This window comes from Amborella trichopoda, chromosome 12 (assembly GCF_054954075.1).
Source record: "Amborella trichopoda isolate Santa Cruz 75 chromosome 12, AtrichopodaSantaCruz75HAP2 v2.0, whole genome shotgun sequence".
Lineage (NCBI taxonomy): Eukaryota > Viridiplantae > Streptophyta > Magnoliopsida > Amborellales > Amborellaceae > Amborella > Amborella trichopoda.
The window spans coordinates 45250027-45275891 of record NC_142347.1 but is presented as its reverse complement, the minus strand read 5'-3'; the positions used below and the strand labels follow the sequence as shown (position 1 = coordinate 45275891).

The window sequence follows — 25865 nt, the reverse complement described above, 5'->3', positions numbered from 1 at the left end:
ACTCCTAACCCTAAGTTCGTGTTTTCACTGATCAAGACAAATTAAAATCCAAAGTCAAAAGGACATGAACATTCTAGTTAACAGGTAACAAAAAGAAAAAGAAAAAGAAAAATATGAACATTCTAGTTCTCGCTCATGTTCATTGAGCTTTTCTCTCTCTCACTAGAATACACAGACAAACACAAGCACTCACATGAAAATAAGAAACAAAGTTCTCATCGCGGTTGTCATCAGTTCTGACAAATAAAGAGTGTCTAACTTTATTCAAAATAGTGCTCCTTATGCATCATCCAAAATTACTAAATTTTAATTGAAAATAAAAACATCTAAATAAATCCCTTACAAATGCAAGCAAACCCATGCAGTCAAACAGTGAAGCAATCATCGACAACAAATGCATCACCTTATTGATTGCTTTCCACATCAATAATTTCATTCAGCAGAGTCCTCGCGAACAACTACAAATACAAAACCAAATTAAACAAGTCATACAACTGATTTTTTCCAAATTCATCAAAAACTAAAAGCAATCCGCATCAATACAACACAATAAAGAAATGTATTCAGTCTTACCATGGTTAATTATAGATCTCCCTATGCATTTCAAATTACTGCATATATTCCAATTTCTATCAGCCTTAGGAAGATGTACTTCCACCCAGGGCAAATTTACCTAACAGGTTCATTTGACCACCTCACTACGAATGGTTAAGATTTTCTCTACCAACAGGTTCATTTGACCACTTCACTACGAATGGTTCAGATTTTCTCTACCATCAAAACAGACTTCTTTCAAACAAATAGGTAACTTTTCTGTTTCATAAAGAATTAGGCAAATAGACACTTTTCCTAATGTTCAGTATTTAACATTTAAAATGGTTAAACTTATTCTAGGTATTCCAAGTCATGTCTCTAAGCGATTTGTCCACTCCCCACAATTATCTCCCCACAATTAAGCCCCTGAATCAAAATGATATAGCCCCTCAAGTCAAGTCCCAAACCAGAAGAATAAATGAAAAGCTCAATCAAGTCTTCTCAAGATTACATTTTTAGCTTTTTACAAGTCAGCGGACTCATATGTTGTTGTGCGTCCTGCCGACAGATCTATTCAACACATGGATTTTAAATCCAAAAATTTAGGGATCTATAATCTACGTTATAAAGATCATAATTTAAAAAAAATTTAATAAATTCTAAACTTTGAAATGATTTTTTCGAACTTTTTTTACGCCCTTCATTTTATTTACACCCTTTATATTAGGGAATGATCAGGTCCCTTGTTAGTTTATTCAAAAAGCAGAAGAATGTTAACATCTTAAAATTTTCTACAAATTCATTTCATACCAGAACCATCATAATTGATCCCTAAAAGGTGAACTTTTCAAGCATCATAATAAATTGGGTGAAATATTATGTCGTTATCCACACGAGCAGATAATTTGGATAGTGTGGAGAAATATGCCCTAGCACAATGTAGGATCATTTATCCCATTTAGGAAGAATCATTGATAATTCATGTATCTGAGAAATGCATACATAAGTTGCACCAAGTGGTTTACAATCATATTCCAACAAAACTGATTTTTTTGGTAAACAAAAAAAATGATTTCACCTAGTGAAGTGAACAAACATAGGTATAACCATACTTCAATAGGATCAAAAATAGCAAAACTAGAGAGAATGACCCCAACAGGAAGAAAGACTCTATCAAAACCCAATTTGAAGAAGGAATCCGTATCAATATTAGACCCCAGTGACATGGTAAGCAGTAATAGCCACAGCACTACTGATGTTCTGAATCTCCTCCATAATATCCAACAAACGAAAAAAGAACAGCAATGCTTCCTTGTCCCATCTAATGACATTCAGGTAATAGACCTCTATTACCAAAATGCCCCACAAAGGACCACATGAAAACCTTGGACCGTCAAGAGGGCCATGGCATTGATAACCATGCCTTCCCCTCCCCAAGTGGGCCTACTATAGGTCAGTGTTTTAAAATGCGGCCGCATCATTCAGGATGCGCTCGCATCCGGATTGCGTATTGGAGCATATGCGCTTTTGACAAATGCGTCCGCATCATGGCTGCATCCCGCATCGCATCGCATCAGACCACATCGTGCCACATCTGTTTCAGCGAAAAAAAATTTGATTTTGCCCCTCTGGGAGGGGCAAAATGGTCTTTTTGTAGTTCCAAAGTTTAGGAAACTGTTTGGGGGGTTACTATACCCCCTAAACGAAGATTTCCAGCCACTTTTGTGGCTTTTTTTGCATCAAATTGAAGGAAAAAAAAAATTTGCCGAAATTTTGTTTTTCATCCAAATCTTCAATTTGGCGGTTGTTTTATACTTGGATGTTCATTTGATGCCTTTGATTGTTGATTTGAGGATGTTAAGGTGAATTTGTGATAAGAAATTGGAGATTTCAAAAGCCGTAAAGAAATCGAGCACTACTTCATAGAGTCGGTAATTTTTTATTCCTTCTTGTACAATAATACTGTTATACTTATTTTTGGGGCAATGTCTTCTTCCCAATCTTCTAGTAACAAGGATCCGGCTTGAAAATATGCTAAACTAAAAAATCCGAAAGATAGAAATTGTGTACTATGCTTGCTCTGTGGAAATACTTATATGGGTGGTATTTTTCGACAAAAAGAGCATTTAGCCGGAATTTCTGGGAATGTAAGAGCATGCCCTCAAGCTACAGATGATATAAAAAAGGAAATTAGAGAATATTTGGATAGATTGAAAAAAGATAAAGAGAAAAAAGAAAATAAAAGAAAGGAATTACTTGATGATAAGCAATTATTTGATGACGTTGATGATGATAATGATGATGATATGTCTAAAGTTGCTATGAGGCAAAGGGGTACTCATACTCCAACCTCAAGAGAAAGGGTTATAAATATTGGTGGTAGCGCTGAGAGAAGAACACCTCTCTCTAAGGAGCCAATGGATTCTTTTTTCACCCCTAGCCTCGAAATTGTGGTTCAGGAGAGAAAGAAAAAAATAAAACAAACCACAATTGACAATAAATATAAGAAAGAGCAAAGGAAGTCAGTATGTAAGTGGATTGCAAAGTGGATTTACATGGCCGACATTCCTTTTAATACTATAACTCTGGATAGTTTTGCATGTATGGTCCAGGCAATTGGGCAATATGGCCCAGGACTTATTCCTCCTTCACTACATGAGGTTAAGGAGCCCTTGTTGAAGGATGCTGTATTTGATGTGAATAAAATTTTGATTTCTCAGAGAGAAGGGTGGGAGAAATATGGCGCCACTATTATGTGTGATGGTTAATCCGATGGGAAATCAAACAGGTAATTTGTTTGTTAAGTCTATTGATGCATCAGCCAAGTCACATGATGGTACATACTTATCTGGCTTGATGGATGAGATTGTCGATTTTGTTGGGGAGCAAAATGTGGTACAAATTATCACTGACAATGGTGCCAACTATGCTGCAGCTGGGCATTTTTTGACTTTGAAAAGGAAGCATATGTTTTGGACACCTTGTGCAGCTCATTGTGTTAATCTTATGCTTAAGGAAATGGGTACATCTTTATTTAGTAGGGTCATTTCAAAAGCAATGTTTGTTGTTGGATTTATTTACAATCACACTATAGTCCTAAGCATGATGAGGTCTTTTACAAAGAAGAGAGAATTAGTGAGACCTGGTATCACTAGATTTGCCACGTCATTTCTCACTCTTCGAAGCCTAGCCAAGCAAAAAAGTGCCTTGAGGACCATGTTTGCTTCAGAGCAATAGAGTCAAAGCAAATGATCAAAGCATAAGGATGGGAGAAAGGATGAGAAAATTATTCTGAATACATCTTTTTGGAGTCCAATAATTATTGCATTAGAGGTGGCTCGCCTTTTAGTGAGAGTGCTTCGATTGGTTTATGGTGATGCGAAGCCCACCGTGGGCTATATACATGAGGCAATGACTAGGGCAAAAACTGAAATAAAAGATGTTTTCAAGGATGATGAAAATATGCGTAAGGCTATACTTGAAATTATTGATAGGAGATGGGATATCCAGCTTCATAGGCACCTCCATTCAACCAGTTATTTTCTAAACCCATCTCTTCACTAAAAGCACCCATCCATTGAGTCAGATCGTATAATAAATGGTGGTTTCTGAGATGTGCTGGAGAGGTTGGTGCCAGACAAAGATATCCACGATGAGATTCAGAGCCATGAGTTGATTAAGTTCAGTTGGCCTTGGGAAACTTTGGGAGAGATATTGCCGCTCGAAATAGGGACACTACAGATCCAGGTAAAGGCCAAAGGCCCAAAAATAATCTTACTTGTCCTTACTTTATGTATAGTTTCATTGTTTATTTTATACCCTTAATTTTTAACTATATTCTAAATTATAAAATATTATACAACTACATGGTGGGCATTATATGGAAGCAAGATACCAAATCTACAGCATCTCGCTATTCGAGTGTTGAATCTCACATGCAGCTCATCTGGTTGTAAGCACAATTATAGTGCATTTGAGCATGTAAGTCCTTTACTCCTTATTCCTTAATCCTTATTTTTTGAATTTCAATTTTCTAATCTAAAATCTAATTTATCTGATTTCAAATTTCTACCACAGCTCCATACAAAAAAAAGAAATACGTTGGAGCAAAAAACGTTGAATGATTTGGTTTATGTGAGGTATAACGAGCGGCTTAGGGAGAGGTATGAAAATCGTACGAAGCTCAACCCTATTCAATTATATGAAGCTGATGGTGATTCTATAAGTGAGTGGACCGTGGATCCAAGACAAGAGAGTGTGTTTGAGGGTGAGGATCTTATATGGCTTGATGTCGAGCTAGCAACAGGGGTTAATGAAGAAGATCGACCTAACACTAGAGCACAAAGGAGTAGAGGAGCTGCTGAGTCTAGTCGCACTCGCACATTAGCTTCAGAGGTCAAGGAGGAAGCTGACTCAGAGGAGTCCGATGAAGAAGAATACATGGAGGCCGTCGAGGATGATATTGATGATGCGCATGACGACCCTCAAGATGACTTGTTTGATTGATATTTGAAAAAATGAAGTTCAAATTTCAAAATTGACTCTCAAAATGGATGATTGTATTAAGTTATTATATATTAACTATTAACTCTTCTTGAGCTTGACTTTTGATTTGTACTTTGCAATATCATTATTTTGTGCTTATGGTTGTACTTATGGTTATTGATGGTTGTGCTTAACTATAGTTGTGCTTATGGTGCAAATTTTTGCTGATGGTTGTTGATTGTTGAACGCTTTATGAAGTTGGTTTCAAGTTTCTAGTTTCTATCAGGGGATAGTGGATAACTGGATACAGAATCTGCGACAGCTAATAGTTTTGAAGTTAATCATCAAACTAAAATACCTACTATCACATATATCACCTTCATATTTTTTTCTATGCATTAACTTATTTTTTTAGATTTTTTAGAACTTTTTTACATTTATTGACCACGTCATCGCGATGCACCTGCATCCGGGTCGCATTGAGCCGCATCGGCCCCCACTGCATCAAGGCCGCATCCCGCATTTTAAAACACTGCTATAGGTACTCTTATTGTGCCTTAAGTGTCTCAAATGACCTATTCAACTAGACTATGGATTGCCAACAGAGCTAACATCAACGTTGAGCTTCAAGCAACCTTACAGTTGGAGACCAAACTGCATGGATAGTGCTACTGCTACTATGATTTGAACTGCCAGTCACAATCCTCCACTCTTGGGCTAGGTTTTGACCTATAATTCCACAGAATTCCTCATAGGAAAGGTTCAATGAGACAATCATGACCCTTAATAGATTACTAGCACAAAGGACTAAAACAAACCTCATTCTTCCTCTCGTTCCAATTGCTATGTCCAAGGTTGAATAGTTAATGAAATAACTTGCAGTTCCAGTCTTTCCAATTAGGCAATTACCAAGTCAAAGGTCAACTAGGCATTGGAGAAACCGCATAGCTCGTCTCTCTCTGTATATCACTGAATTGCTACTATGCATAGACTCCAAAGCATATGACATTTTCGCTGGAAAGGCGCACAAAATCAGCAGCCAAAGACCTCAGCAAACAATAAGGCTATACCAAACACACACCACAAAGATTGAGAATATCCATTCCCCAATGCTAAAGATGGTCCAATGTAAGATCCTACACAGAATAACCAGCCACCGAGAAGACAAGGATGTTCCAAATGCAGCAAGCCAATGGTCTCCCCCCATAAAATCTACAGATGCATAAACTAAGTGCAAATAATTGGACACCTATCCCCAAATTATCTAGACCCAAAGGCATGATAAATAATTCCTTTGAAGAACCCAAAGGCCGCATGACACCTCTAGCTCCACATCTCACATATCGGTAGGACTGATGTAGTTTGGTTTCTTAGAAGTTGAAGTAGAAAATTTGGTATGTTAGTTTTGTAAAGAATTTGAGGGAATTTCTTTCTTTATTATTGTAGAGAATATAAGTGTATTTCTCTATCCTTCATGAATCAAGAACTAAGTGGGGGTGTAAATAGGTGGGATCGAGCCTGACCAGGACCCTTCCAAATCGATGGCCAAGGAAAGTATAAAAAAGTGTGTGTATGTGCGCCTGTGTTACATGTATATATATATATAGGTCGACCTAACCCAATTGTCAGCCCTAGAACTAAGGACTCCTCTCAATTTGCATCCATTGTTCTTTCATAACAGGCCCCAACTGAAACCCCAAGATCATTGGCAAAGTGAGCTAGTCAAAGGAAGCACTTTTGAAGAGGTGCCAACTATAGCAAAGCCCCAATACCACTTATCCACTAATTTCCTATTAATCAAACTAATGAGTTCCACTTTTAATTCCTTCATCTCTTTTGGCCAAAATTTTGTGCCACCTAAACAAGTGGAACTTATATATGATGATAGCCTCTTTTTGAAGGCATAACTTTCCACTGGGATGCCCATTTGAGGTGATCCAAAGCTCAAATCAAAGATCTCTTCAAATCTACAACCTCTATCTCTACGTTTATCATAATCAGAGATGTTTTTGGGCCTCAAGTTGTGTTCTAAGCCTGCTGGTAATGTTAGTTACGAATTTTGCTTCCATAGTGTGTTAGGTTATCTAATCTCTAATGATTTCCTAGTTGTAATGAATTTATAAATAGCATCTCTAGGAACAAAAGTTCTATCATGTGCAGATTACAACCCTTAGAATTATCTTCTACTTAATTGGGAACATCCATGACTGTTTAAGAGTTCATGTACGTGTAGATTAGGATTTGGTAAGCACTATATGTAAGGGCCATTGGCCAAAAAAATACAATTTTTTAGAAAAATTTTAAGTTTCCAATTATAATGATAAGCGACATTTAGAGGAGGGATTCCTCAACTCTTTTTGTAGAGAGAGTGATCCTTCAACTCTAGCTTAAGATTGGCAGTCTCCACAAGAAGTTAGAGCATCTTCTAGGTTCTAGCCCTTCGTTTGTTGCATATTCCCATTTAAGATCCCCCATAACAAATTCCACAACTGTTCCAACCCTTCAATAGACCATAGCCAAACCTTGCCAAACCCTTGGTAAACTAAGCTCAAAACCTATGCCTATCATCCTTACCCTTCAAATTTATTTAAACCCTATATTTGCCCTCATTCAACCCTATAATCGACCTCATTATCTTCCTATCTTGCTAGATCCGCCAAATTCCGGCAAGCATAACTCCTACAAAAACCTTGAAACCTAACCTAAACCTTGCTCTTACCTAACCCAAACCATGGCAACTCCTTCATTCGAATCTCACATTATCCAATTCCATCCCCAATTAGGAAAATTTCATAAGGCCCACACCCTACTGTGCTAATCTATGAGAAATCTAGAACCCTTAGAACTCCTGAATCCTAACCTAACTAGACTTCCTAATCATACCCAAACCCTTTCTCTATAACAACCAACTCTGTCTCACACTCATGAAGGAACTAAGCCGCTTGGGGTCCTACATCAATATTACTATTGTTTTGCCATTAAATTGGCCCTTATAAATCCGCTCCAGTTTATTTCACATTGGTGAGTCAACATCATCATTCAAGCCTTATCCCAACTATATGGGGTCGACTATACACAAATATTGTTCCGCCATCCAGCTCTGTCAAGGGTCATACTCTCAGTTAGACCATAAGGCACAATATCTCTTCTCACTACTTCCGTCCATGTCCTTTTGGCACTTGCCCTTTTAGAGTTTTCCACCTGAACCAAATTACCATTCCTAACTGGTGTTGTTCTAAGTCGACGCTGCACATAGCCAGCCCACATAAGTCTACTTTCCCTCATCTTATCACCTATTGGAGCCACCCATAACTTCACTCGGATGTATTTATTCTGAATTCTATCCTTCGTTGTCTTGCCACTCATCCATCTCAACATCATCATCTCAGCTGCACTCACTCTATCGATATGTTGTTTCTTGACTACCCAATATTCCGTCCCATAAACCATAGCTGGTCTTACAGCCGTCCTATAAAACTTCCATTTCAGTTTCATTGGTATTATATCACATTGGAAATTGATATATAATATACATTATTAGATCCTAGATTGCTTGCATTTGTAGATACTGTCTAATGACGCACAGAGTTCCACAATAACTGTACTGTTTTATTGTTGAACGGAAACCATCCCAAAAAAGAAAAAAAAACAAAGCTTTTTCCCTAATCCACCCTCTCAACTTTAACATGGTAGGCAGTGACAAATGCCGCAGAAAACTAATTTTAATCTAGGGATACTAGGGTGACAATGAGAATCTCTTATTTTAATCTAGGGATACTAGGGCGACAATGAGACTCTCAATTACTAGCACAAATACATAAAAGAATGAAATCATGACCATGAAAGCTAATAAAATGAGATTTACATTTAAATATCAAATTATATATAATTCTGCAACCTAAGCAAGATAAAACCTACGATGGCTTATTTCCTCGTGTCATCAAGCCTTTTTACTAGCATTATGCAATTGATTAGAGCTATTTAGCAATATGTAATTGGTTTAGCATTATGCAATTGATTAAAGATATTTAGCAATATGCAATTGATTAAAGATAAAAAAAATACACCAATCTTCATTAACAATACCAATAAAATCAAAATCAGAATCAGAATCCTGAGCTACTAAGATGAAATTCAGAAAGAGCAATCTAGTAAATTTTACAGCTAATAATCAATAAATTTCAGGAAATAAAACCTAAAATTTTTGCCAAAATAAAACCCTAGGCACAATAATTAACCAAACAAAACCCCATCCAAGTCATAAAACCATAAGTAAACCCAAAAAAAACCCTATCCAAGTTATGAAAACCCACAAGTAAACCCAGAAGTACAGATCAACATGAAAACTCAGGAGGCGTAGAGTTGAATGATAACCTGGCTTCTCGGGCTTGCCATCAACCCACTTTGAAACAGAGAAATGGACCTTCTCTCGAGAAAGGGATTCACTTCTGTACGGCTCTTTGAGGCACTGACGAACTAGCGAAGCACAAATGTTTGAATATCTAACATATGTCATACCTGCCGCTCTCCAAAAAGGAACAGCTCCACCAGAAGATGCCATTGTTTCTAGGGTTTGTCTGCTATGAAAATGGAGAACCAAACCTTAATTTATCTCCTCTCAAAGTAGAAATAGTAATAGCTCTGCAACGGAGATGGAGTTTGTTCCTCGATAGGTTGTTTGTATGTGGGACTATGGACGGCTGCGATCGCGGGATTGAACTCGTTATGTGATTTATATGGAGCATTCGTTGGGTAGACGAACTTTATGTGTATTTATCGGGTGAATTGGTAGTCATGGGAAGGTATTGACCAATATGACTATAAAAAAAATATGTCGTCAATGGGCCTATTACCCTTTGTTTATAAATTGAATGGTGATTAGACTATTGAGAAAAGGTTTTCCTTGGTCTTAGAATTGTAGTATACTTTCCTCATTTTATTACCAAATACTCTGATGGGTATAAAGATTGAGGATCCGAATCAGATTTAGTTGGTGGGTGATCCAGGTCTCTCTTCCCGAATAACCCAATACTATTATTTGGTTGCTTTTTTCCTGATTTTTAACTATGGAGCCTAGCTGAATTGGCGATCTAGATCAATATAATCCAAATCCCAATCCAGGCTTAAACCGAAGATATGATTGGTTTTGGCCAAATGAAGTGAGATTTTTCTAGAAAATTCAAGATATGTGATAGTTTAGGTTTAAATGGAGGAGTGGCTCATCTCAAACCTCTACTCTTTTTTTTTTTAAAGCAATCTACTATACTTCTGATCAAATTTCAAATAGCTGAGAAAGTGACAATGTTACAAAAGACTATCAAAATAGATATAATCATGAGGTAGAATAATCGATATTTTAGGTGTGATTTTATAAATAAATGAAATGTTAGACTTGGTTTTGAATCCCCAAAAAGTTGAATCTTTAATTTTCTAAATCTAAAGTCATATTATGTGTGAGGTCTAAACATTTTGAAAAAATAAAATAAAGGAATTCACACAAACAATGTAATATAAGCCTAAAACAAGAGAATATCGTGAAATAGAGTGAGGTTTGTATAACGCTAAGACTCTAAAGAATAAAAGTAAAGTGTACCTTTCAAATAGTATCGAGAAATGTGGTTTCAAAAAATCTATGTAATAACCTTAAAAGATATTTCTATGTCAAATTATAACATTTAAAGCTTAAAAAATGGTGTAGATTGAACAGATTTATGAAAAACTTCAAAATTTTGAAAATCAATGATAAAAAATACAATATTTTAAAATTTTGACATCTATTTTCTTTTCATGTCCATATATTTTAAGGTTGAAAAGTTCAATTTGAGAATATTTGGCCATCAATTGTGAAATTTTTGAGGTGCGCCCAATTGGATTGTTTAGAGGTCGCACTTCTATAAACTTTTTCCCACGAAAGATGATTGCCATCGCGCGTCCCCTCCACCCCTTTCGTGGCTAAAACTTGGAAGTAGAGAGAGAAACAAGAGAGAGAGCGTGAGAAATAAGAGCGAGAGGGTGAGGATAATGTTGTTGACACTAGTAGAGGGTGGAGTTGCTTTAAGGCCCTCTTCAACAGGAAGATTCTCTCCCAAAACTCGAATTTTCAGAGCTTCTCTCACTGTCCCGAACCCCCAGCCCTCATGGAAGTTCAGCATTCCATTTAAAAGGTACTCTCTCTCTTATTTTTAGGATTTTCACTCTCTAGATTCCATTGTTTTAGTCTCTTTGGTCTTTCATATATGATAAGCTTTTTGTTGGTTTTTCTTACCCAGAAATCCTTGGTATAGACTCATTGGTCTTGTGAGCTTTAATTTGCTAGGTGCTATGATAATTGAATTTGTCGTCTCTCTCTCTGATGGGCAAATTACGGAGTTATGTTGCGTTGGAAACTATATTATGTGAGACGCTGTTGATTTTTACAGTGTTTTGGATTTTCATTTACTGTTGTTTTTTACTATTTTTCAAGATTAATTAGTTTATGTATCACTACCTTTTTTCATGTTTTATTTATTTGATTTGGGTTGATAAGTTATTGTTTTCATTTTAAAGGTAGGGTGATGCTTATTGGTTTTTTGGGGTTTTTCTACTATAGGGAATTTGATTTTCTGATGAATTTGTATGTCTATTGCAAGTTGAAATGCTCTGTTTACGGAATTGAAATGTGTTGAATTGAATTGTATTCTGTTCAGTTCATGGGACTTCTTATATTATACCTAGTGAAATTTCATTTCTCATTATTGGCCTTTCAAAACTCAGTCGAGATTACTCGGACTTACCGTGTAACTCGGCCTCGGCACCCTGCCAAGGTGAATTTTTAAGACAAAATTGGGTACGTTAAATACACTTGGAAAATAAAAAATTTTGTTAGTAAATCATCGGTCGATGAGACAATGATGTATAAATAAAGTTTCAAAAAGACAAGGATGCTTAAATAAGTTTGTATATGATTTTTATGTTTTTATAATGATTTTTTAATTTTCTTATTCATTATCATCAAAGCTTTTTTCCAACTATTTGGGGTTAGCTACACGAATCCTGATCCGCCATTTTGCTATATTAAGGGCCATACCCTTTGGTACAACATGTTGCTTACAGGGAAGGGCCTAGCATAAGCAGATAGCATATATTCCAGATTCATGAAAAGTTTTGGCAAAGTTTACATTGTCTGCCTACTTACCAGAACCCACCCTTTTTACCCGGGTTTGGGACAAGTTAAGGGAAAGTTTAAGGTCCTCGCTCTTCTAAGACTATTTTGGATTTCTTATTATATGCTCTTAATTTCTACTTTCCCTTTATTTTGGATTTTTCTGGATTGTTTTGAGCTATAGATCATTTTTTTTTCGTAATCCATCTTCTATACACTTTTTTCAATCTTTTATAGACTTTTGATGATGTTTATAACTTCGTTTTGCTTTTTACTGAATTCTATTTATTTTTTTAACCTTTTTTTGCTAATTTTTGGGCAACTTATGAAGGACTTAGGAGTGTATGCTCGGACTCACCCAAGTTACTTCTCTTGGGCAGGGGCTGAGTCCCGATCCCAGGCCGAGTTTTTTAACGTTGGTCATAATTCAAAAATGTCATGTTTGTTATGACCATTGGATTGCTATGAAAATGACATGTAGACATGCAAAAAGGAAAATCCTTTTTCTTTGTTGTTTTGCTAATCTTGATCTACCACCGTCCCCTATCTTGTTTCCTATTGTTGTTACCTTACTGAATCTCTGTCTTGTTATTGTTGTTAGACTGTCATATTAGGTTTACCTTTCTCTAGGAATAGAAACTCCAAGGTTCTCTAATTTTGGGCAACTTTTGAGCCTTTATTAGGCTCATGAAGGACTCAGGAGAGTATGCTTGGACTCACCCAAGTTACGTCTCTTGGGCAGGGGTCGGGTTCCGAGCCTGGGCTGAGTTTTTTAATGTTGGTCATAATGCAAAATTTCATGTTTGTTATGACCATTGGGTTCCTATGAAAATGACATTTAGACATGCGAAAAGGAAAATCTTCTTTCTTTGTTGTTTTGCTAATCTTGATCTGCCACTATCCTTGTTTCCTATTGTTGTTACCTTGCTGATACTCTGTCTTGTTATTGTTGTTAGACTGTCATAATAAGTTTCACTTTCTCTAGGAATAGAAACTCCAAGGCCCAGATATTTGAATGCTGCATCAATCACCCAATGATTCACTTCAAGTGGAGACGGAATGGCTGGTTAGACCATCTGCTCTCAGTTTGCAAATTTTATTGTATGCCCTTTTTAGGCAATCATTAATGATAAATTTCCTCTTCTTTTCACTAAAAGCAGTCTTTGGAGAAACTTGTATTTCTACTACAGAATTGGGCTTTGGTGGAGGACCTTGCTTAATAGACTACTTACGTGACACCCCAAAATATTCAAAATTACAGCAGCCTGTTATCTTCGTTACCGACCAATGTTTCTCCTTCAAGGAGGTTATTTTCTGAATTACCCCTTGCATCATCAATGTTTGAGCGAACTTCCAGTCATGTTAATTAGCAGCCTTATGACGGTTGTTGTGTTTAGCCTACCCCAAATAGTTGGGAAAAGGTTCTGATGATGATGATGATGACGTTTGTTGTGTCTTACTCCAGTGTTGCATGGGTGTAGTGCTAGGATCATCTTACTTCAAATGATTAGATGAATTCTTTACCTTGTGACGTGTATGACTTGAATTCCTTGGTGGAGCAATGCCGATCCATTTTTATATTTGATGCCCTGGTCCATAGTTGGTTCAAAAGGGAATGTGACTTTTTTACATCATCATCATCCTTGTGTTTATTTGCTTTGTTGGTTCAGTTGGGCTGCCATAATTAAAGTCTGAGAGATTGGGAGAATTTGATTGGTGTATTTGTGTGGTCTTTTCTGTTTCCAGTTATAGAAATTGCTCTATTTAGTGGCTTATTTGTGTTGATTTCTTTCCTGTTTTCTAAGTTTATGCTTTGTGAGGCCATCCTTGAGGTCAAATGGAGGAAAGTGGAGTTCTTTTTGTAGCCAGCCTCTTTGATTGAAGGATAATGGGAGGGATGCCATGGCTTACAGAAATGGGACTTTAGAGGAAATTAGGTTAAGCATGTATATGAATAGAATTACAATACCATTCAAAAGAAAAGAAAAACAAAATAAAGGATTTATTGGCAATCTTAGTCTCAGTAAGCCGAGATACCCTTGATTATATGGGTGCTACACATTAACTTGCTTTACTGCAGATAAAGAATCATGAGGCCCCATATAAAAAAGTATGAAAGAATATTCAAACTATGGAGGGCCCAGTTTCTATCATTTGCCTGCAAAGTAAAATAAATCAAATCCACATTATGTAGTATCCTCCTTTTTTTCTTTAAGATACCAATGAGGGTGGCAAAGAAGTTTGAGCAAATACAGAGGGATTTTTATGGCGTGGTAATTGTGAAGATCATAAGGTTCATTTAATGAATCGGGACTTGGGAGAATTTTTCTATATCTTGGAGACAATGGGGATATGAAGTTTTCGTCCTAGAATACTCGTGGGTGTAAATAGGCAGAGTTCCTGATGGACTGCTAGTGAGGTGAAACCCCATCTGTGGCTTATTTGGAACTTCATCTTTCCTCTTAGAATATTATTTTGACTTGAATACAATGAGTAAAAAAAATACTTATGGCAGATTATCTACAACATCAGGACCTTCAATTTGACAATGTACATCACATGTCTTGGGAGGAGAAGATGATGACACATCTCCTTATACATTGGACTTTTGCTACAAAGCATCTAGGTTTTTCTCTGAGTCTTTTTAGACATTAATCCACTAATGCAGTCTTTGGTCAACCAACTATTTATTGTACCAAACTTACCAATAAAACCTTTGTATGGGAAATCATGATTTAACTCAACAAACTACATTTAAAGATTTGAACATTCCCTTGAGGTCATACTCTATGGAGAAACACTTTTTACCAGTGTAGGATTGCCCTACTCAGGCTGGGTAGTACCCGCCATGGGTCGGGTCCGGGTTAACCAGCGTGAGTCGGGCAGGTATGGGCTAGGCAAAAAATGTTTAAAAAATAAAATAAAAATATAAAAAATATGTTTAACACAAAATTAAACAAAACACATCTAAATGAGGTTAAAAAAGTAGTGAAAACATAGATTTTGAAAAATGAATTGGTGACCAAGGATTTTAGAAATTATCCAAAAAAGAAGGAAAATGAAAAAATTAGTATTCATGGTGAAAGTACTTCCCAATCTTTGCCAAAATGATAGAAACCATATAAAACCACATTACATATAAATTTGTTATTTTTAGGATTTCTAGTACTTTTTTGTGAACTTTTTTCAAACTTGGGAACTTGACCACCAAAACCGCGTTAACTGGACCCACCCAGGGGCTGGTTCCAGGTAACCTGGCCAGGTCCAGTTTGACCTAGCAGGTTTGTCTAACATGGTTTTTTTACAATTATTTGGAGCATCTGGAAGGAAAGCAACACCCACATTCTTTAATGGTAGAAACCGGAATGCAAAAGATGTAGTAGAGAAGTTTTTTTTTTTTCTTTTTCTTAATTTTTTTGTTATAATATCTTTGCTCTTGGCAGGGATGAATTTGAGGAATCTACTATTTGAGACTCTCTGAGAGGTTGGGAATCAATGGTCTAATGGTGTTGCACTTGTGATAAAGGGGGTTGGTGGGCACCACCACCAAGAGGCATGCTTACGCTCAACTTCAATTGTAGCTCCTGGGGCAACCCATGGTTGGGTGGGGTGGCATTGTTAGAGATTGCTAGAATACAATTGTGATGACTCCTACTCATGACCGATATGCATTTGTGACTAACAGTGGTATATAGCTTGGGTGCTTCCTGTTTTGGGGAGATATTGCTTATAGTAAGGACCTGAGATATCCTGTTTTGGGGAGATTATTGCTTATAGTGAGGGCTTGAGATATCTTTCCAACAGACCTTCAAGAGGGAAATAACAAAGTAGATTTATTGGCCAAACAAGGGGTACACCCAGATTATGTTATCTGGAAGTTTTGTAGTAGCAAGGCATTTTGATTAGTTTATTTTGGTTTTTCTTATTATTATTTTTTTTCACAACAATGACTGATAGTTGATTATCACTTTGTATGATATCTGAATACCTCATGAAACCTAAACTTGAAAACAAGGTATTTCCATGTTCTTTGGCATTTTATTTACTTATGTTCTATCATATGAAACTTGATTCATACTTATTAAAAAAGTAAAAAGAAATAAAGATTTGACATTGCCTCTTTTTTTAGTATTTGGTATCAAAATTTATTTTGAAAAGCATTTCTGAGCAGCTTGTCTTTGATATTTTTGCACTTGCGATGTAGCTAAATGAATTTCTTTCCAGATCGTTTCAAGAGAAAGGAAACTCAGTTTTTGATCCCTTGGGTTTCTACAAGGAAACCTGTTCTGTCTCAAGCACATGGAAGATCTTTTTATTGCAAAGCACATCAAGTACTAGACAAGAGAAGTCTTCCCCATCTCGTGGTGTTGCAGGTTTGGACAATGTACCCATATTACTACTTTACCTTATTGTGCATGATCTATTGGATGTCAAATTTTTGCAAGTTCTCTACCATTTTGAGTACTGGTAGTTCACATTCTGGATGAACCTTCTAGGCCTTGATGCTGTTTAAAAGACTTTTTCATAGTTTTTGGCCTTTCTGCGAAGTGTAGCTCATCTTGGCCTTCAAATAAGTATGCCTATTAATCTGTTATGTTTGGTAACAAATTATGAAATGGGCTTAAAGTTACTTCGACATTCTGAAATAATATCTATGTTGAATGGCTGCGGAGTTAATAAGATACCATGAATCTGCATCTAAATATGCCTTCCTTAATCAGAGTGAATTGAGCATGAGCCAACATAACTGGTAAATGAATGAAGGAGAAAGAAATGTATGATATACAGTTTCATTTTGATTCAAATTGGTACATTTCATGTGCATTCAGTTGTGGGAAGTTTTAGCGCATGGCACCCACCACTTGCAAACACCATGGGGCCCATGGCCACTGCCACATGGAATCACCACGTGCCCCCCATCAGAATCCAACTTTTTGATGGATTCAGGGCCAAAAACCAATTCTAAGCCCATTCAAATCCTCCTAGAAAAAATGATGTGGAGAACTGAAAACAGCCCAAATCTGATTGATCTAGGGTCCATTGAAATGGATGGTCTGTATCGCATGTTGAGATGGAATTCAAGATGGCGCATTTTTAGCCTCCAAATGGTTTCTTCCAGGAACTTGATCTTGGGGCTCACAAGGATGGATTTGTAGATTTATGGGGTCCTTAGAGTATCCAAAATAAGAAGGAAAAGGAGGTGCGATACTCTTCAGGCTGGTCCCCCATCAAAGCAAATACTTTTCCTTTAGTTATTTCTTCAACCTCTTCATTGGAAGATGTAAAAGAGAATGCACCAGATGTCTTTTGGGGTCCATTTGATGGTTGTATGCTGTGACACTGAAGTTGCCATGACTAGTTTGCAACTTTCCAAACAAATTTCAGAATTCAAAAATTGGAGAACGGGTTTTTATATATATATTTTTTATGTGTTTGTGTGTGTGTAAACTTGTTGGTTGACTCTTACTCGTCATTGGCAGCTGCAATTGAGGACAGCTCCATTGATATTGGTGATTTTTTTAAGGGCCCCCTTCCAGGGAAGTTCCTGAAACTCCTAGGTCTGCTTGCCCTTTCAAGAGTTGGAACATATATACCTCTGGGTGGAGTCAACAGGGAGGCCTTCACTGGTACATTGGATCAGAACAGTCTTCTTAGCACTTTGGATTCTTTTTCTGGTGGGGGTATTGGTCGGCTTGGGATATGCTCCCTTGGTATTGTTCCCTTCATCAATGCCCAAATTGTGTTTCAGCTTCTTACACAGATATATCCTAAGCTACAAGAACTACAGAAAAAAGAGGGTGAAGCAGGACGAAAAAAAGTTCTCCAATACACTCGCTATGCTTCTGTTGGATTTGCAATTGTTCAGGTAAAACATTTGTGCCCTGTGGCATGATTTATTAAATAGAAGATAATATTGCTATGAACTCTGTTTATCTTTTTAATTTTTACGTGATCATTTCTTTTATCATATTGTTACGAATCATTTCTTGTTTACACTATGATTTTGACACTCTTAAAAGATATAATGACAGGTATACTCGGAATTGAATTTTTCAGTAATGTTTTGACCTTAATGAGCGGTTCATAAATCATAATGTGTATGTTATTATTGCTAATTGAATTCTTGTTATGCCGTGACTATGCCATTGTCTTTTTTGACATTAATAGGATAACTGTCATCCTTTTAATGTTTTGTAAGTTGGTTATTTGACTCTAGATTCTTGCCCTTAATTTGGCTTATGTGCACTGTGAGGACCTTGGAATTTATCATAACATGAAAAAATTAAAATACATGCAGCTGGTTAGCAAATTGGAATTTATCATAACATGAAAAAATTAAAATACATGCAGCTGGTTAGCAAAAGCCTTGATATAATGTACACAGTAAAGTTATTGCCACCTCTATCCCCTTAGTGCCACCTGCTTGTTTCACCATCCCTAAGCACAAACCAGTGGCTCCATGATAGGGATATACCATAGCCAACCCCAAGGATTCCTCAATTATAAACTGTATCACATGATTGTCATCTGAAATCAGCATTTTAAGTGTTCATATATGTGACTATGAAACTTTTTGGGGTATCTGATGGTGGTGGTGGCCAGCTGTGTATGGTATAGCATTCATAACCTGTCCATGCTGTATTTTCCCTTTGTGCTTTTGGTGTCAATTAGAGGCATTTGAGGTTTCATTTGCCTTCCTACTTTACATTGCTTTTTTATTTTTTGTTCTTTCATAGATGTCTTTGCTGTGTCTTATACATAAGCATAACATAATGTTTTCCTCCTATTGTCATGGCAGGCTATAGGTCAAGTATTGTACCTTCGTCCATATGTCAGTGACTTCAGTACAGAATGGGTGTTATCGACAGTGACATTATTGACCTTAGGTTCTGTATTTACCACTTACTTAGGGGAGAGGATATCAGACCTAAAGCTCGGGAATGGAACATCTTTATTAATTTTCACAAGCATCATTTCATATTTGCCAGCGTCATTTGGAAGGACAGTTGCCCAGGCATTTCAGGATGGGAACTATATTGGTCTTGCTGCAATTATTCTATCATTCTTTCTTTTGGTTCTCGGTATTGTGTATGTCCAGGTAATTCAACCATAAACACATAAAGGGATCGTATATTATAAGACCACTTACTTTGGTATAAGGAGATCACAATCAGCCCCATCCATAAGATGTGAAATCTAACAGCTTAGGAAGTGTCACAGAGTTGGTAATTTTTCTTTTTTTTGGGACTTTGAGCCCTTGTCGATAGCATGCCTCTAACCGTCGAATTTCACATCCAATGGCTTTGGGTGAATGTGTCCTCCATTTACTAGAAATAAATGCTCTTATAGTGAACTTCTCCATATATAAAAAGGGAAAATTACAAAAAAAACCCAAGTATACATTTCCTACGCAACTTACCCCCAACCTACTTACCCCCAACCTAACTTTTTCTCTCATTTTTTACCCCAAAACATACTTTCCTAGCAAATACCCCCCGAACCAAAAAAAAAAAACAAAAGAAGACTGAACTACCCTAACACTTTTACCCATGCCTCTCTCTCTCCTCTTTCCCTTGTTCGGTCAAAACTACGGTCTTGCAGTCAAAACAAGTTGTCCGACACTTTTCGTTCTGGTCAAAACTGCGGTCCGACAGTCAAAACAAGTGGTTCGGCACTTATCAGTCTAGTCAAAACTGCGATCCGGTAGAACAAACATGCGGTCTGACACTTTTTTTTCTGGACAAAAGTGCGGACTGGCAAATTGAACAAGCAGTCCGGCACATTTTTCCTGGACAAAATGCGGTCCGGCAGAGAATGAACGCGATCCGGCATGTTTTTTAGTTGAATGGGGTCCGGCAATGGGTTCATGGCGGTCCGGCAGCCTAGGTGGCTTTTGGTACTATACGTATGCCCATGTGAATGTCAAGCCAAAATTAATTTTGTTGGTACGAAAAGGGGTATTTTCGTCAAAAAAATGTGCCTTTTTGTACTTGGGGGGTATTTGCTAAGAAAGTATATTTTGGGAAAAAAAAAAATGAGAGAAAAAGTTGGGTTGGGGGTAAGTTGCATAGGAAGTGTATTATTGGGGGTTATTTGTAATTTTCCCTATATAAAACACCTATCAGTCCCAACTTTAAAAACAATTTGTCTGAAAGTATGGAATGAGACTTACCTGACTTATGTTCAGAATACGTAGGGGCAATCAGTAGGGCCAGATAACTACTTTTCCCTTCACGGCTATTCTGGGTTATATATGGGGAGTGATTTTATGCAATTTATAGAAATATAATGTAACAATCTTAAAAAATCATGTTGGGTCATTTGCTTGACCTTAATTCTTACACACTATTTTCATTCTTATTAACAATTATAAAAAAAACAAAATTGAAAACACATCATAAAAAGTAAATGTTGAACCCAATTAACATAGGCTGTCTGTTCGGTGAGATGCTCAGATCTAGGCCATAGAGGGATTATTTTTCTTTTAAAATTTTGTAGATGGTTTTATTATCATTAGATAATAATGTTAAAAAAATATATATATATGATTTTGAGTTCGTTAAGGCCTAGATCTCAAAGTTCACCAAATGGATTGTTTGGATTCATTGTTAGGGGGGTTCCTTTTGAATCTAGGGTGTAAAGGGAATTTTATTTTTTTTGGTTTAATTGTTGGGATGTGTTGTATGTACAAAAATTGGCATCATACAAATAGTACAAACATAGTTTTCTAGATGTGTGGTTTCATACTTTCTTTATATTACAATGGCACAGTGGCATGAAATCACTCCTCTATATGTGTGTGTGTGTGCGTAGGTTGCCCCATTTCCTTTGGGAATCTCAGGTGCCTGGAGGTTATTTATTTATTTAAAAGAATTGGCTGCCCATATTTTTTTATTGAAAAAAATGTGAAACATAGGGGACAACTGAGTTGCCTGTATCTTGAAAATCTTTGTTTCAAATAATCAGCACGAGGCTAAGATAGTCTTGTCAACTTATCTGTTCTGTTTGCAATAGCTCAGGGAAGATATTCTGTAATTTCAGAACATTGTTTTTTTGAAAATGCGGATACAGGTGTCTTATGTTTTGGTTGCAAACGCCCATACTGTTTAACATCTTTATTGAATATGAGAAATCGATGTCACTTCTTATTGAGAGTTTGAGTTCTTGGTTATAGGAAGCTGAAAGAAAGATTCCATTGAACTATGCTTCAAGATATAGTAGCAGAAGTGGGGGCATCCAAAAATCTGCCTATCTTCCTTTCAAGGTATCTTATAACTTCTGCTTTTAATGAACTCATTTGAGCATATCTTTTCTAAGTGGGCTGTTGATAATTCAACTCATGGCATGACAATTTTTGCTAATATAATAATTAGCAAAAAAAGTAAAAATAATCTGCTAATGAACTCCATGATATTTTGCTATTCAGAATTTTCAGTCTCGGGCCACATATATGTATATTTGATTTTTGGGAAATTTGATATATCCTTTTCTGATTTTAAAATGGGCAAAGTTTCTAATGTCTGATGGAAGATTACTTTCTATTATTCACCAATTCTTTATGTTGATTTAATTTAATACTTGATGGTTAATCCTGCATGATTTTAGTCCTTTCTTCTTTTATGAATTCAAACCATTGGATTAAGATCCAGAGTTGTTCATATCACATGGGTATTGCCTTTCCCTTTTATGGCTTGTTCTTGTGTTGGGTTTTTCCTTTTGTGTCGCACAACTGCACATAATTTCATATAAATTTAGGGTTTCTCAAATGTGAACACCCTTAATGGTAGAATTTAACATAATAAAGAGGTGTTAATTATTACTGTGCCAAATTTACCCTTTTCTTTTCAATGTTGTTTACTTATCAAGGGAATTTTCATCATTTATGGGGGGCATTAGTGGTTTTTTACAGAACTAGTGTCATAGTACTTAATCTATATCAATTGCTCTTGCTCTTTTGGAAAAATATCACTAGTTCATTCTATAAATAATAAAAATGCCCTCAAAAAGTAAACATGAAAAAAAAAAAAAGTGAAGGAATTTTGTGAAAATAACCATTGATGCCTTTTCTAATGCTAACCTCTCTACCAGTGAAGGGTGTTCATATTACAAAAGCCCATAAATTTTTAGTAAATCCTAATTGTGCATTAATAGTCAAATTATTATATAAATAGGGTGTTCATATTATAAAAGCCCATAAATTTTTAGTAAATCCTAATTGTGCATTAATAGTCAAATTATTATTATTATTTATATAATTGATTTTAATGTAGGAAAATAACGAAAAATTACAGATTGATAGTCATAGATTGTTGAAATTTTTTCTTATTGTTTCTTTTGATGAGTGAAAATTTTTATATTAAGGGGGGAAGAGAAAATTTCTTCTGTTGGTTTCGCTAAACCTTTGTACTTCAACTTGAAATTTTGGCTTTCCCTCTTTGTGTTTCTCTTGTGATAGACTTTTTTGTACGCCTTCGAGTTTGTAAGAGGGTAGAAAATCTCATTTGAGCAGGTAAATGGTTCAGGAGTAATGCCCATCATATTCTCCACTTCATCTTTGGCACTTCCTGGTACCTTAGCACGTTTCGCCGGCTTATCTGCTTTGAAGAATGCTGCACTTGCTTTAAATCCAGGAGGTAATGGCTTCATCTTTCTCATTATTTGATTGTGTACCGAACGATCTTTTGATTCTAATATATTTGCAACTTTCCTTATCAAAGTTGTCTCTCTCTGGAATCAAATAATGACACTCAGTGTTCCTAGCTCGTATAATGTTGATGATTGGTGATACAAACGCGTATGTCTTGTTTAAAGTATTGCTGGTGTATGCCTCTTTTTTTGGTGAGGATGAGTTTATGACTGATGATCATCTCTTTAACAGGTGGTCTTTACCTTCCCACTAACATATTACTAATAGCATTCTTCAATTACTACTATACTTTCCTTCAATTGGATCCTGACGATGTAAGCGAGCAATTAAAACGCCAAGGTGCCTCTATTCCTCTTGTGCGCCCAGGAAAAAGCACTGCTGCATTCATAAAAACTGTAAGTCCTAACTCATGATTTCTATCTTTCCCTTGTAACAAAATACTTCTCTTAGTAACAAATACATAATGGATGAGAAGAAAGTGGCATGTGGCTGGTGAAATATATACAATATACAGTCTGTGTATGGTATATGGTTCGCAGCTGGTGCATCCACCGTCCACTATCCAACGAAGGATACTGGAGATCAGCCTTACCGGGGTCTCTGCAGAGGCTTATTTTTTATCTTTTAGTGATGAGCCCAACAAATGAGTTGATCTTAGCTGGTGGTTTTGCTATTTTTGCAGGTTTTAGGGAGGATTTCAGTGCTCGGTTCCGCCTTCTTAGCAGTAATGGCAGCGGGCCCTGCAGTGATTGAGCAAACAACACACTTGACTGCATTTCGAGGCTTTGCTGGCACCTCTGTTCTCATTCTTGTTGGCTGTGCAACTGATACAGCTAGGAAGGTTCAGGCCGAGATCATATCTCAAAAATACAAGAACATAGAGTTCTATGATTTTGATAAGTATTAGAATATTCTTTCAAAATTATTCAGGAATATGTCCAAATTTGTGAGACATTGGCCTAGACCGGCTTGAAATTTTTAAGGCAATGTTATATGTTGGAGAGTTTGCTTCTGAAATATAGTTCATTAATGCTGAATTTCAGACCAAATTCCAATTTTGCCACTGTTTTTTTTTTTCTCTTAATTCTTTTTTTTTTGTTTTGTTTTTGGTTTTTATGTATTTTGTAAGTTTTGGGTAAACGTTATCAGAGTCACTATTGTAAATATGTATATTCAATCATGCCACTTTCTGTAATTTTTTAAATGTTAAATGGATTGTCTGTATAAAGGATTTATGGAGCTGCTCAATGTTTCAACTAGCCTTTGTGCTCATTTGGAAATTTCACTTTATATTTATGTGACCATTGAAAGGGCTCTTGAAATTTATGCATGTTATGATGAAAAGACTTTGCAAGAGCAGGGCTGGTGATGGGCTGATCCTCGGCCGGCTTTAGTCCCTCTAGAGCCAACCTGGACCGGTTCAAAAGGGCCGTGGTCTAGCTCTGGCCCTTGGGCCACATTTTGTGCCCTAGGTTCTAGTTTCTTCTGGGCTTGGCTGACCCGGCCGGTTTCATCCTGTTGTTAGTCTTAGGCAAAAGAGCAAGATGGTAAGTTCACATTACCTGTGCATGCGTGCATGCAATGCATGTCTAGTGATGTAATGTATTGGCTTGGAAAGGGGTGGTTCCCTACTCTATATTTATTGAGTGTTAGAAACTGAAAAACCCAATTGATAGCATGGTGCACAAACCTTTCTAGGCGTACCTGTGTTTATGGCTGGTACATGAACCCCTTTCAGTTAAGCGATTGTATACCTGTGTTTATGGCTGGTACATGTTCAGTTAAGGGATAGTATAATGTCATCATTACCTGTGTTTATGGCTGGTACATGAACCTTTTTCAGTTAAAGGATGGTATAATGTCATCATTGATCACGAGGGGATTGAAGGGAAAAAGCACCCTTTGAAAGTGCAGATTGAATATGAGCCCATTTGAGGGTTTTTTTTCAATTTTTATTTACAAAAAAATTGGGGGATCTTAAGAAGGGATACCTGATAAAAATAACAAATATTTTGGTTATAATAAATTGATTAAAATTCTCCTAAATATTTCATGAGGATATGGGTCGCAATCTGATGATAGGGGGAACAATGATACAAAAGGTGTAGGTATAATTGATAATAGAGGAGGTAGTACTCCTATATATGCAGTGCAACTATTACTACAGTACTACTATTATCCAATGAATGCTGATAAGATAAACAAGCGGGGGCACGTGTGGACTTTGTATGTTGTTTGATGCTTATATTTGTAATCAATTACATTGATGCTTACCAATTTACTTTATCAATTAGAGCGTCAATTAATTGAAAGAAGACTTTGACGATGATGACGACAAACGTTGTCTGTGAGAGCTCAGAATCATTAAGAGAGTTGGAGCTTTAAACATGATAAGAGAGAGAACTACACATATCACATACTATTTAGCAAGGCGGTGGCTGAATATCCTAAAGATACAACTCGTCATAGCTACGATCTGGAATCGTCACAAGAATATTACTGTTTATAAAGAGATTTTATTTAATGGATCACATAGATAATGTGAACTCATTGAAGGTGCACTTTATCTCTACTGCTACGGATGCATCTATATGTCAACTACACCTATATATATATATATATATATATATATATATATATATATATATATATATATATATATATATATATATATATATATATATATATATATATGGGTGTATGAAGATACTACAAAATGCCTATAAGTGAAATGAACTGTGATTCACCTTCCTTCATCACCGTCCAAAATTCATCGCATGGTCACGATTGCCTAATAGTATTTTATTTTTCATTTTTTTTTCTACAAATCGGAATGACCTAAAATTTGGAAAGTATGTTCATAAATAGTAAGAAAATCTAAGAAAAATATCAAAAACATATTTTACATGCAAAACATGATCAAAATACCCTCTAAAAGTTTCAAGGGTATTTTGGTCAATAGTTTTCTTACGAATTATTTTTTTTATATTTTTATTAGATACGACTTACTAAGATTACATACACTCTAAATTTCATATCATTCCGATTTGTAAAAAA

The 25865-nt window shown here is 36.2% G+C and overlaps 2 protein-coding genes across 2 annotated transcripts; one reads left to right on the top strand and one right to left on the bottom strand.

Annotated features, from left to right (window-relative positions):
- Positions 1 to 237: 237 nt before the first annotated feature.
- Positions 238 to 9762, bottom strand: LOC18435422 (ATP synthase epsilon chain). Its single transcript, XM_011625507.3, has 2 exons — positions 9394 to 9762; positions 238 to 458 (listed from the first exon to the last, which is right to left on the bottom strand). The coding sequence occupies exons 1-2, from the start codon at positions 9578 to 9580 to the stop codon at positions 433 to 435; spliced, it is 213 nt and encodes a 70-aa protein (XP_011623809.1). The 5' UTR covers positions 9581 to 9762; the 3' UTR covers positions 238 to 432.
- A 1237-nt stretch (positions 9763 to 10999) lies between these two features.
- SCY1 (SECY homolog 1) lies at positions 11000 to 24064 on the top strand. The gene is made up of 8 exons (XM_011625506.3): positions 11000 to 11183; positions 16385 to 16533; positions 17641 to 18026; positions 18960 to 19259; positions 21336 to 21425; positions 22671 to 22794; positions 23040 to 23203; positions 23491 to 24064. Exons 1-8 carry the CDS (start codon positions 11041 to 11043, stop codon positions 23713 to 23715), a joined length of 1581 nt encoding a protein of 526 aa, XP_011623808.1. The 5' UTR covers positions 11000 to 11040; the 3' UTR covers positions 23716 to 24064.
- Positions 24065 to 25865: the final 1801 nt, after the last annotated feature.